The sequence below is a fragment of the Oryctolagus cuniculus genome, chromosome 20 (assembly GCF_051225735.1).
Source record: "Oryctolagus cuniculus isolate XC-2025 breed Fujian yellow rabbit chromosome 20, ASM5122573v1, whole genome shotgun sequence".
Taxonomy (NCBI): Eukaryota; Metazoa; Chordata; class Mammalia; order Lagomorpha; family Leporidae; genus Oryctolagus; species Oryctolagus cuniculus.
Window position 1 is genome coordinate 51,084,105 of NC_142886.1, and position 12,728 is coordinate 51,096,832.

At 54.3% G+C, this 12,728-nt stretch overlaps 1 protein-coding gene across 14 annotated transcripts in view; it reads right to left on the reverse strand.

Moving 5' to 3' along the window:
* PPP1R13B (protein phosphatase 1 regulatory subunit 13B) overlaps positions 1–12,728 on the reverse strand; it is an 88,776-nt gene that overhangs the window by 39,746 nt on the left and 36,302 nt on the right. For 11 of the 14 annotated variants that reach the window (XM_089322761.1, XM_070065435.2, XM_089322760.1 and 8 more), the window contains one exon: positions 8,832–8,979. In XM_089322761.1, the coding sequence (XP_089178887.1) occupies positions 8,832–8,979 (148 nt within the window). Of the gene's footprint in view, positions 1–6,368; positions 6,763–8,831; positions 8,980–12,728 lie in introns of those variants that run through there. The other 3 variants (XM_070065436.2, XM_089322766.1, XM_089322767.1) reach the window with 3 other exon arrangements.

Genomic DNA, 12,728 nt, shown 5'->3' on the forward strand with positions numbered 1-12,728 from the left:
GAATTCAAAGATACTACCAGCACTGCCCTCCAACTCACTTCAGGCAAACAACTTGGGCAACGCTCAGTAAAACCACTGAAAGCCTCTACGACGTCCATCGCAGAGCAGCGCGCGGCCAGGTCAGCAAAGTGTTCACTGACACAGCACCCGTGAGGTGGGCACTGTGGCGCAGCGGGTCAAGCCGCAGCCTGCAATGCCAGCATCCCCTAGGAGCGCCGATTTGAGTCCTGGCTGCTCCACTTCCGACCAGGCTGCCTGCTAATCCACCTGAGAAGGCTGTGGACCAGCAGATGTAAGACCTGGCCCTCTGTCACTCTGCCTTTCAAAGTGGCTTAACTCATTATACCACAACGACGGTCCCTGTTCTGCCATCAGGTAAATGCAAACAAACATTTTCAGTTACATTTGAAATGCATTTAGTTTATATTACTGAAGACTTCTGTTCTCCGTAAGTGCTGGCAGATTCAATCCTGTTGCCAGAATGAGCCCTGTCCACCTTTCTACGCCAAACTGCCACATGTGACTTTTTATTTAACATTTATTTACGAGGCTGGCGTTGTAGCACAGTAGGTGAGGCTGCTGCCTGTAGCGCTGGCATCCATATGGCTGCTGGTTTGGGTCCCAGCTACTCCACTACTGATCCAGCTCCCTGCAAATGCACCTGGTAAAGCAGCAGCAGATGGCCCCAGTCCTTGGGCCCCTGCACACACGTGGGAAACCTGGAAGAAGCTCCTGGCTTCAGATCAACCCAGCTCCAGCTGTTGTGGCCATTTGGGAAGTGACCAGCAGATGGAAGGTCTGTCTCTCCCTCTCTGTAGCTCTTTTAAATAAATACTAAATAGGGGCTGGCACTGTGGCTCAGCGGGTTAACGCCCTGGCCTGAAGCGCCGGCATGCCGTATGGACGCCAGTTTGAGTCCCGGCTGCTCCACTTCCTATCTAGCTTTCTGCTGTGGCCTGGAAAAGCAGTAGAGGATGGCCCAAGTGCTTGGGCCGCTGCACACCCATGGGAGACCCAGAAGAAGCTCCTGACGCCGGATCGGCGCAGCTCCAGCTGTCGCGGCCAACTGGGGAGTGAACCAGAAGATGGACGACCTCTCTCTCTCTCTCCGCCTCTCCTCTCTTGTGTAACTCTGATTTTCAAATAAAATAAATAAATCTTTAAAAAAATGAATACTAAGGCCGGCGCCGCGGCTCACTAGGCTAATCCTCCGCCTAGCGGCGCCGGCACACCGGGTTCTAGTCCCGGTCGGGGCGCCGGATTCTGTCCCGGTTGCCCCTCTTCCAGGCCAGCTCTCTGCTGTGGCCCGGGAGTGCAGTGGAGGATGGCCCAAGTGCTTGGGCCCTGCACCCCATGGGAGACCAGGATAAGCACCTGGCTCCTGGCTCCTGCCATCGGATCAGCGCGGTGCGCCGGCCACAGCGCGCAGGCCGTGGCGGCCATTGGAGGGTGAACCAACGGCAAAGGAAGACCTTTCTCTCTTTCTGTCTCTCACTGTCCACTCTGCCTGTCAAAAAAAAAAAAAAAAAGAATACTAAAAGGCTGGCGCCACAGCTCAATAGGCTAATCCTCTGCCCGTAGCGCTGGCACACCGGGTTCTAGTCCCAGTCAGGGCACCAGATTCTGTCCCGGTTGCCCCTCTTCCTGTCCAGCTCTCTGCTGTGGCCCGGGAGTGCAGTGGAGGATGGCCCAAGTGCTTGTGCCCTGCACCCGCATGGGAGACCAGGAGAAGCACCTGGCTCCTGGCTTCGGATCAGTGCAGTGCGCCAGCTACAGCGGCCATTGGAGGGTGAACCAATGGAAAAAGGAAGACCTTTCTCCCTGTCTTTCTCTCACTGTCCACTCTGCCTGTAAAAAAAAAAAAAAAAAAAAAAAAAAAACACCACTAAATAAATCTTTAAAAAATCAAACACCATGATTTAAAAAAAAAGAAAGCCAGAAAAACAGAGCGGATGGGGTAGGGGAGCAGGCAGGGAGGGGAGAGCTTCCATCCACTGGTTCACTCCCAGACAGCTGTGGCAGCCAGGTCAGGGCAGGCCAAAGAAAGGAGCCACAGACTCCACCCAGGTCTCCCAAGTAGCACCTGCTGCCCCCCAAGGCCAGGCTGCAGGCTGAACTGAAAGTGGAGGAGTTGGGACTCGAACTGGCACCGCACTAAGGTGTGGAGGTAACCAGGGCGGTGGCCTAACTCACTGTGCCACAGCACACAGCAAAGCCAACAGTTCCTGAGAACACCAGAGAACTCAGGCATCAAGTTGACAAGGATGTCCTGTTGATGATGCCTTCCATTGCCTGCCTGTGAGGAGCACAGGGACTGCGTGCATCAGAAGAAAGCGACTCTGGGTCTGGCCCCTCTGCCATCTCAGTTCTGGAAATTCTGGACACTTGACAGCTGACTGGCTGCACATATTGACAAGACCCGCCTTTCAATTTTATTGGTGTCTTTTTTTTTTTTTTTCCTGACAGGCAGAGTGGACAGTGAGAGAGAGAGAGACAGAGAGAAAGGTCTTCCTTTGCCGTTGGTTCACCCTCCAATGGCCGCCATGGCCGGTGCACCGCGCTGATCCAATGGCAGGAGCCAGGTGCTTCTCCTGGTCTCCCATGGGGTGCAGGGCCCAAGCACTTGGGCCATCCTCCACTGCACTCCCGGGCCACAGCAGAGAGCTGGCCTGGAAGAGGAGCAACCGGGGCAGAATCCGGTGCCCCGACTGGGACTAGAACCTGGTGTGCCGGCGCCACAAGGCCAAGGATTAACCTAGTGAGCAGCGGCGCCGGCCCTTTTTATTTGTACATAAGTTTTTTTTTATTTATTTTTATTTTTATTTTTTTGACAGGCAGAGTGGACAGTGAGAGAGAGACAGAGTGAAAGGTCTTCCTTTGCCATTGGTTCACCCTCCAATGGCCGCCCCGGCTGGCGCACTGCGGCCAGCGCACCGCGCTGATCCGATGGCAGGAGCCAGGTGCTTTTCCTGGTCTCCCATGGGGTGCAGGGCCCAAGCACTTGGGCCATCCTCCACTGCACTCCCGGGCCACAGCAGAGAGCTGGCCTGGAAGAGGGGCAACCAGGACAGAATCCAGCGCCCTGACTGGGACTAGAACCTGGTGTGCCGGCGCCACAAGGCCGAGGATTAGCCTAGTTAGCTGCAGCGCCGGCCCAGGATTTTTCAAAAAGATTTATTTATTTATTTGAAAGTCAGAGTTAGAGAGAGAGAGAGAGAGGGAGAGAGAGAGAGACAGAGAGAGAGAGAGAGAGAGGTCTTCCATCTGCTGGTTCACTCCCCAAATGGCCGGAGCTGTGCCGATCTGAAGCCGGGAGCTTCTTCTGGGTCTCCAACACAGGTGCAGGGGCCCAAGGACTTCATGCATCTTCTACTGCTTTCCCAGGCCATAGCAGAGAGCTGGATCCGAAGTGGAGCAGCCAGGACTCGAACTGGCACCCATGTGGGATGCCGGCACTGCAGGCAGTGGCTTTACTCGCTATGCCACAGCACTGGCCCCATCAATCTTTTCTAACTCTGAGTCTTTGTACAATAAATCCTTCTCTACTCCAAGATCAGAAAGATATTCTCTTACGCTCTTTCCGTAAATGTTGAAGTATTGCCTCTCACTGACTGTGGAACTTATTTTGTGTATGACATAAAGGTCTCATTCTATTTTTTCCATCAAGTACCCACTGAACAGTCCATCCTCTCCCTCAGCCCGTGACCGCACCTCTGCCACGCAGCAGGGCATCAAGTAGGCCATGGGCACTTCTGGGCGTGTTCCCTACTCCGGGGGCTGTGGTTCGTCTCTGCCCACACGGTGAACCTGACGACTACCCTTTCGTGCTAAGTCCTGCTCCCTGGTATGCCAGGCCCCTACGCGGCTTGGTTCCAAGAATGTGTTCACATATCTCAGCCCTTTGATCTCGCCTTACAGTATTTTAGGAGCAGCTTATCAAGATCTTTTTTGCAAAACACAGGATTTTGTCTGGAATCAGTTTATTAATAAATAAATTTGGAGAGATTCTGACATCATGGTGATACTGATTAATGAACATGATTGTATATCTCCATTTTTAAAAAAGATGTATTTTTTAATTTTTTATTTGAAAAGCAAACTGACAGAGAGAAGATGACACACAGAGAGAGGGAGGGAAGGAAAGAGAGAGACAAAGAGAGATTATCTTACATCCACTGGTTCACTCCCCAAACGGCCACAACACAAACTTCCTCCAGGTCTCCCACGCGGTGCAAGGGCCGAAGCACCTGGGCCGTCCTCCACGGCCTTCTCAGGCCGTTAGCAGGGAGTTGGATCAGAGTGGAGCAGCCGGGACCAGAGCCAGCTCCGATGCAGATGCCAGACATGGAATGTCTGCATCACAGTGGTGGTGGGGCTTCAGCACTGGGCTGCACGATGGCCCTTCTCCGTTACGTTCAGGAACTGTGCTCTTCAGCGATGGCTTTGAAGGCTTCACCACGGAGGTCGCACACACCTGAACTTACTCCTCCACACTTGGGGGCGTTACATGTGCACATTCTACTTTAAAACAGCAATTATTTTACTTGGGAGTAACTTTAGACGATTAACGTTAATATCTTTCTTTAAAAGATCTGTTTTATTTATTTGAAAGAGTTAGAGAGAGAGAGGTCTTCCATCCTCTGGTCCATTCCCCAAATGGCCGCAATGGCCGGACTTGAGCTGAGCTGATCTGAGGCCAGGAGCCAGGGGCTTCTCCTGGGTCTCCCACGTGGCTGCAGGGGCCCAAGCACCCGGGCCATTTTCTGCTGCTTTCTCAGGCACATTATCAGGGAGCTGGATCAAAGTGGAACAGTCAGGGCCGGCGCCGTGGCTCAATAGGCTAATCCTCCACCTTGCGGCGCCGGCACACCGGGTTCTAGTCCCGGTCGGGGCGCCGGATTCTGTCCCGGTTGCCCCTCTTCCAGGCCAGCTCTCTGCTATGGCCAGGGAGTGCAGTGGAGGATGGCCCAAGTGCTTGGGCCCTGCACCCCATGGGAGACCAGGAAAAGCACCTGGCTCCTGGCTCCTGCCATTGGATCAGCGCGGTGCGCCGGCTGCAGCGGCGGCCATTGGAGGGTGAACCAACGGCAAAGGAAGACCTTTCTCTCTCTGTCTCTCTCTCTCACTGTCCACTCTGCCTGTCAAAAATTAAAAAAAAAAAAGTGGAACAGTCAGGACTCAAACTGGCAACCATACGGGATGCCGGCTTGTAGGCCAGGGCATTAACCCACTGCGCCACAGCGGCAGCCCCTAATGTTAGCAGCTTATGCAAGGGTGGTCTATTTATCAACACTAAGAGGTGACACAGGTACCTGACTGCTGAATTCCCGGGCCTACTTGGATTTCACCAGCTCTGCTGCCAGATCTGGCCCAGGAAACCACACGGCATTCACGTCACGTGCCCCTGGTCTTCAGTCCTGTAGGTATCTGGGAGAACAGCTCTGACTCGGCTTGACGGAGCTCCTGGGTTCTTGGTGCCCTTCTCACTTCCTGTCAGTGTGCCCGCTGTGACCAGGACACATCCCTGGCAACGTGGACCTCCACGGCCCCGGGGGAGCTGCGCCGCTTCTTTCCACGAGTGCCCCCTCAAGTCAGGAGGCGCAGCCCCGTGGTGAAGAGGGACGCAGCTCCAGGTCCTGCAGGCGGCGGATTCTCTGGGACCCTTTGTGAGGGCAGCTGTGCCTCCCCCGCTCATCTCCTCCATCATTGGGATCCGTCTGGACTCCTGAACACTCAGCTTGAACTTCGGGACCACGCGCTGTCCCTGCCACAGGTCCTGCTCTGTGGCGCCTGCCCGGGCCAGGGGCACCAAGGCTGCTGCTCCAGGAGCGGGCACGCGGCAAGGCCGAGAACCGCCGCCCTCAACCCGCGCTCCCCGTGGAACTCTCGCGTAGCAACAACGCTGACACTCACGGCCGCCCCGTCCTCCCTGCTCTCCTCAAAGCCCCATCTTTCCCTCTATCCTGCCGCACGGGCCGGCAGCACCAGGGGAAGCAGAGGCCCAGCCGGGGCTTCGGGCCAGCGAGAGCTCTCACTGGGTCATCAGGACCACAAAAGGGATGCCGCCTCCCTGCACGAGATGCTGACGGCGCAACCTCCAGCAGCCTCTTCTGGAACGAGCTGCACTCGGCCACGGTTTTCCAATACGCTACAGAAATCGTGGTTTAATACTTCCGAATCTGGGTTTTTTGTGTAAGTGTAGTTTTTACAAGGAGATGGAATGATCGTTTGTGTTTTCACCAACCAGCCAGCTCTGATCCCCCGTGCTCCTGTCTCTCCACAGAGACTTCTTAATGCTACTATGAGGGGATTTTTTTATCATGAAGAAAAGAACCACAATTCTTCAACTATTACAGATTCACATTTACCTTAATATCGCTGTTGAAGATGCCCTGGAGGACGGTCAATACAAGACCACCTTAGCTGAGAGTTCTGATCGGGCAGCAGCACCTCACGTTGGCAGGATCCTCCCGCCGGCGTTACAAAGAGCCTGTTCCCTTTCTGAGGTTGTAACGTGTGCCTCAACGGCTCTCGATGGCAAGTTGCCATTCCCTGCAAAGTGCAGAACTGCCTCTGTTCAGAGCGAAACTGGCTTCCACCTCTCTTCTGCTCCTGCTCAGATTAACACAGAAGACTGCACTGGGCTCAGAAAATGCATCCAACGTCCACCTCTTCTTCTAGCGTAGAGGCGTTTCCACACTGACTGATTCTGCTCTCGGGAGACGTGGCAAAAGCTGCCTGCCAACCATCCGGTTCTGCAGTCTTTGGGGACGGAAACCACAGATTCAATTTATTTCATCTGTTTTGGTTTAAGTTTCCTCTTTGTTTACTCAGATATACTCTTTTCACAGCGTGGCCTACTTCCCAACATACAACACAGCTCATTTGCCACTTGCCATCCACCTGCACCTGCTACAACCTAAGTTCCACGGGAGCGCGGATGTGCAGAGTCAAGGGCACCCAGTGGAGGACTTGCACGGAGGAGCACTCTCAGATGGCCCTGCGCCGCCTTGGGCCACAATACTCACGCAAAAAATTATTACCTTTCATGCAAAAAAAAAAAAAAGCTCTACTATCTAAGAAAAAAAGGTGGAGGCAGATAAGGAATTAAAAGTAATAACCAAGGGCCAATGTGCTCAGGATATGGAAGCAGAAACCAGGACAGAACGCGCAGGCTCCACTGTGGCCCCTGAAGCACACTCAGGACGACGTCATAGCCTGGCCTTTTTTTTTTTTTTTTTTTCTTTTTTATTCATTTCACAGGTAGAGTTACAGTGAGACGGAGAGACAGAGAGAGAGGTCTTCCATCTGCTGGTTCACTCCCCAAATGACTGGGACTGGGCCAATCCAAAGCCAGGAGCCAGGAGCCTCCCCCAGGTCTCCCACGCGGGTGCAGGGGCCCAAGGACTTGGGCCATCCTCTGCTTTCCTGGGCCATAGCAGAGAACTGGATCAGAAGAGGAGTCGCTGGGACTAGAACCGGCACCCACATGGGATGGGGGCGCCACAGCCGGAGGATTAACCTACTGCGCCACAGCGCCGAAGGCCTGGCCTTCTAGTGCCTCCTTTGAGTATGGGTCCAACGCTCACCTCTCCAGCTCACGCGACAAACGACAAACAAAGTGTGCTGCACTAGACAATGGAGTAACATCCGCTCACAAAAGGAAGGATTTACTGACACGTGCTCCAGTGTGGATGAACCTCAGAACCATTACACTCAGTGCAAAAGCCAGCCAAGAGGGCCACACATCCCACGGCTCCATCTGTGAAATGCCCAGAACAGGCAAGTCTGCACACAGAGAAAACCAGGCTGTGGCCACCCAAGAACGGGGGCAGAGTCACGGCCGGCATACGTCCGCAGAACTGCCTGTGGTGCCGGCTGCACCACTCTGGGCACAGTAACACCATGGGATCGCGGGTGTTGAAGGGGTAAACTGTGTGGTATGTGAATTTAATCTAAGATTGCTAAAAAAATAACAAAAAAACTTTAAGACCTGATTACCTCTAAGTACCCTTTAAATACTTCCATTTGGATGCCCATCTCATTATCTCCTCAAACTCAACTTGTTCCAACGGATGTGTCTCTTACTGTCCAGCACAGACGCACAGGTGCCACACAGCTGCCACCTGCTCTCCCTCCTCCAAGCATCGCCCTTCCTACAACGTCCACACAGCCCCAGGGCAGGCACCCGGCCAGGAGAAGGCTCCCAGCTCCCGGTCAGTTGGGGAGCGCAGCAGGGCATGGCAGCGCTGTCCGTCTCCCCCTCTTTCTGACTCTAAGACACAAACAGGAGATCCGCGCAGGCTTCTCCCTCTGTGTGCCTGTGAAGGTCACCGCCCCCGGGCAGCCCCGCAGGCCTTGCGCGAGCTGGTCTGGCGTCAGTCTCACTGCTGCCTTCTCAACACCACGCCCTGGCTGTCTCACAGCACCCCATGCTCCTCCTCCACCTCTCCTGCCCTTGCACGGACCCCTGACGTGGCACACCTGGCCTGTCTCCAGAACCCAGCTCCTCCTCAGTGGTGCAGAACTCACTAACCACGTCGCTTCCACTGACCACCGACCCACAAACACCAGCTGACAAGTCCCTTCACAGCCAGAGCCAGGGACGGAGGAGTCACTGGTCACAGGGTTTTGCACCGTGGAACACAGTCACGCCTCTGCCTTCATCGAGGTGCCCGAAGGGACAGGAAGGGCAGGTGGATAACCCAGCACGCGCCAGCACCGCGAGGTCTCAGAGCACCTGGCACGGTCCTGTCCCGTCACCACAGCAGCAGTGTCCATCTGATCGGCACAGGATGGCGGCACGGCCATCTCCGGAGCCCAGCACTCACCGCTCCCCCGCCACACCTCCGCTAAGTGGCAGCCGCCTTCTCCGGGCTCCTTGCAGAACTCCACAACATCGCGACAGGTTGTTTCCGGTGTTATGGGAACTTCTGTTAAAATCTGCTCGTTGTTGCTCAGGAAGACGGTCAGAATCATCTGCGAGAGAGAGATCAGAGCTGCAATGTCCAGTCTGCAGCACCGAAGCAGTCCTCTACCTTACCCTCCCCTCCCCCGCAACAGCCAGCCCTCCCAAACAGAATGCCCGCAGGATGAGCTTCTGGACATAGAAAAGCAGATGCAGTTCATGTAGAATAAAGAAGACAAAGGAGGAAAATCCCAAGAACAGACCTGAACTATGGGACACCATGCAGCCTGGGAACAGCGGCACTGGCACACAACCCAGTCCATCCCAGCCCCACAGCAACCCCAGGCAGGACCAGGGACATCTGAGCAGTTAAAATACCCACACCTCCCACACGAGCATGCTTCTAACAGGGCAAACATTTAGGTGTACATCAGAAACAAAAAACCTGAATAAAACTCGAGTAACTTTTTTTTAAAAAACCTTGGAGAAGGGGCTGGCATTGCAACACACCGGGTTAGTCCACTGCCTGGACACCAGCATCCCACGAGAGTGCTGGTTCTAGTCCCAGGGGCTCCACTCTGAGCCAGCTCCCTGCCAAAGCGCCTGGGAAAGCAGCAGAAGCACCTGTGCAGGAGACCCGGATGGAGCTCCGGTAGCACCATCTGGGGAGTGAACCAGAGGACGCAGGAGCACGCACATGCGCTCACACACTCCCACTCTCTCTGATGCTTTCAAATAAATCTTTAAAAAAAAAAAAAAAGAGGGCAGAAAAATCCAGACATCATGAAACAAAAAGCTGGGCACTTGGCCTAGCAATGAGAGTGCCGGTAAGATGCCTGCATCCCACCTCAGATGCCTGGGTTTGAGCCCAGTCCCAGCTTCCTGCCAACACAGATTCTGGGGGGAGCAGGTGATGGCTCAAGTCCCTGGGTCCCTGCCACCCACACAGGGGACCTGCAGTGAGTTCCCAGCTCCTGGCTTCAACCCAGCTTGTTGCGGTCTTTTGAGAAGTAAACCAGTGGACGAAAACTCTGTTTCTGCCTCTCAAAACATTTTTAAAAATTAAAACCTTTAGAAAGATAAAGATTGATATTTTCAAGTAGATCAAAAGAAATAATCTCTTACAAAGCAAAAAAAGACAAACTGGGAACAAAAATTTTTTTAGAGATTTATGTATTTATTTGAAAAGCAGAGTTAGAGAGAAGCACACACTGGTTCACTCCCCAAATGGCCACAATGGGCAGAGTTGGGCCAATCTGAAGTCAGGAGCTTCTTTGGGGTCTTCCATGTGTGTCGCTCCCCGTCTTCATGGAGGAACGACACAGGACCCTGCGCTGTTCTTTCGTCTGCTCGGCCCTCCCCGGGTTTGCTGCTGGTTCTTCCCGGGTTGGCTACTATCCCTTCCACCTCCATGGAAGGGCAGTTCCCCCTGGCCACATTCCCCACTTCCGCAGGGGAGCGGCACACCGCCGGCCGGCTCTCTCGGGGGGCTGCACAGGTGTTCCCTTAGATGTTCCTGGTGCATGCAGTCTCTCTCCTCCTTTATAGTCCTCCTCCGCCAATCCTAACTCAGCTGCCCACACGCCGAGTACGCTGCTCTCCTCCAATCAGGAGCAAGTCCTACAGTTTATTGGTTGAACTGGAGGCAGCTGTGCGGAAGCTGTTTACTTCTCTCCCAGCACCATATTGTGGGAGAGCAGATGCATAGAATAAGTCTTAATTCCAGTAACTTAGTCCAATCCGGATTGCTCCCCACAGATCCCCCTTTCTTTTTATTTTTTGGCGTTGATACGCGCCTGTCTTCGGTGTCCCGCGGCACACACTCTGCTCTACTTGCTAGAGTTGCCACAGGTTCTTACAAGTCCTATCAGGCAAACCGAATCCGGGTCCTCTCTTCGCCATGTTATGAGGAGGTTTTTAGGCGCTGATGCGTGCCTGTGTTCGGTGCCCCGCAGCGCATGCTCTGCTCTGCCTGCAGGGGCTTACAAGCCCTAACAATCAGGCAAACCGAATCCAAGCCTTCTCATTGCCGTATTGTGGGGGAGGCCTTACTGATGTTAATTCGTGCCTGTCTTCGGTGACCTGCGGCGCATAAGCTGCTAGCTGCCCGCAGGTGCTCATCGCCTCACTTAATCAGGCAGACCGAATCCAAGCTCTCTCATTGCCATGTTGAGGGGAGGCCTTTCTATTTCTCTATTTCTCTATCTCCGGGCATTCCTATTTCTCCCATTTTACTTCTATCTTCCAGCATTCCTATTTCTCTCACTTTACTTCTAAACTTCTGTTTCTCTTATCCCCGCAGCTTCCCGGTGCCTCGCCCTGCCGGCAGGCTCCGCCCCGAGGCTACTTCTCGGCGGCTTTCCGGCTGAGCCGCTTCAGCCCGCGTCTCTCTCATCTGCGCGGCTCGGCTTTGCGCGGCCCTTTCGCGTCTGAACCACGGCCTTGCGCCAACCCCGCGTTTCCTATGTACTTGAGCCCCGCACACTCTGTCTGCGCGCGGCAGCCTCCGCGAGTCACACAGCGTAGCTTACGTGTCCGCCACTAGCATTCAATCTAAGTTCCCCGGGCTAGCCTGGCGAATTCAACCCAGCTTACGTCTCCGCCCCACGGTTTGGCTTCCCGTCCTTTGCTCCCCGGGCTAATCAGACGGATCCCAATCTGGCTTACGTTTCAGCTTCTGGTTTCAACTTTTCGCCCCCTATTCCCGGGCTAACTTGAGAATCCCAAAGTGGCTTTCGTTTCAGCCTCGGCCTGCCCCCCGCGGCTTCAATTTCCCTAACACTTTTCTCTACCCGGTATGTTTCCCTAAGTTTTCTTCCAACAATATTCCTCCCTCATTTCTCCTGGCCTCTCCCCACAGTCCGCGTCCGAGTCTGTTTGTTCTAGCTTTCACTTTCGCTTTCGACCTTAGAGATTTCTCCCAGCCTCCCCCCGTAGTCCGTATCCGAGTCTATGCCTAGGCTTTCAATAGCTTCTTCCGGCACCCTTTTTCGTCCGGCTTTTCCCTAGGCTGTTTGCTAGTCTCTCTCTCCGATATTTTCCCTAGGCTGTTTGCTAGTCTCTCTCTCCGATATTTTCCCAGTTCTTCCCGTTTCTTCCCTCCTAAGTTTCATATCCGTCCTAAGTTTCCTATCCGAGTCACGGCACCATTATGTCGCTCCCCCTCTTCGTGGAGGAACGACACTAAACCCTGCGCTGTTCTTTCGTCTGCTCGGCCCTCCCCGGGTTTGCTGCTGGTTCTTCCCGGGTTGGCTACTATCCCTTCCACCTCCGTGGAAGGGCGGCTCCCCCTGGCCACATTCCCCACTTCCGCAGGGGAGCGGCACATCGCCGGCCGGCTTTCTGGGGGCTGCACAGGTGTTCCTTCAGCTAGATGTTCCCCTTAGATGTTCCCGGTGCATGCCGTCTCTCTCCTCCTTTATAGTCCTCCTCCGCCAATCCCAACTCGGCTGCCCACACGCCGAGTACGCTGCTCTCCAATCAGGAGCAAGTCCTACAGTTTATTGGTTGAACTGGAGGCAGCTGTGCGGAAGCTGTTTACTTCTCTCCCAGCGCCATATTGTGGGAGAGCAGATGCATAGAATAAGTCTTAATTCCAGTAACTCAGTCCAGTCCGGATTGCTCCCCACACATGTGGGTGCAGGGGCCCAAGCACCGGGGCCGTCTTCCACTGCCTTCCCAGTGCATTAGCAGGGAGCTGGATGTGAAGTTGAGCAGCTGGGACTGGAACCAGTGCCCGAATGGGATGCCACAACGCGGGCCCCTAGGCAAATATTTTTAATTCATATTACAAATAAATGGCTGACCTCAATAAAGAGCT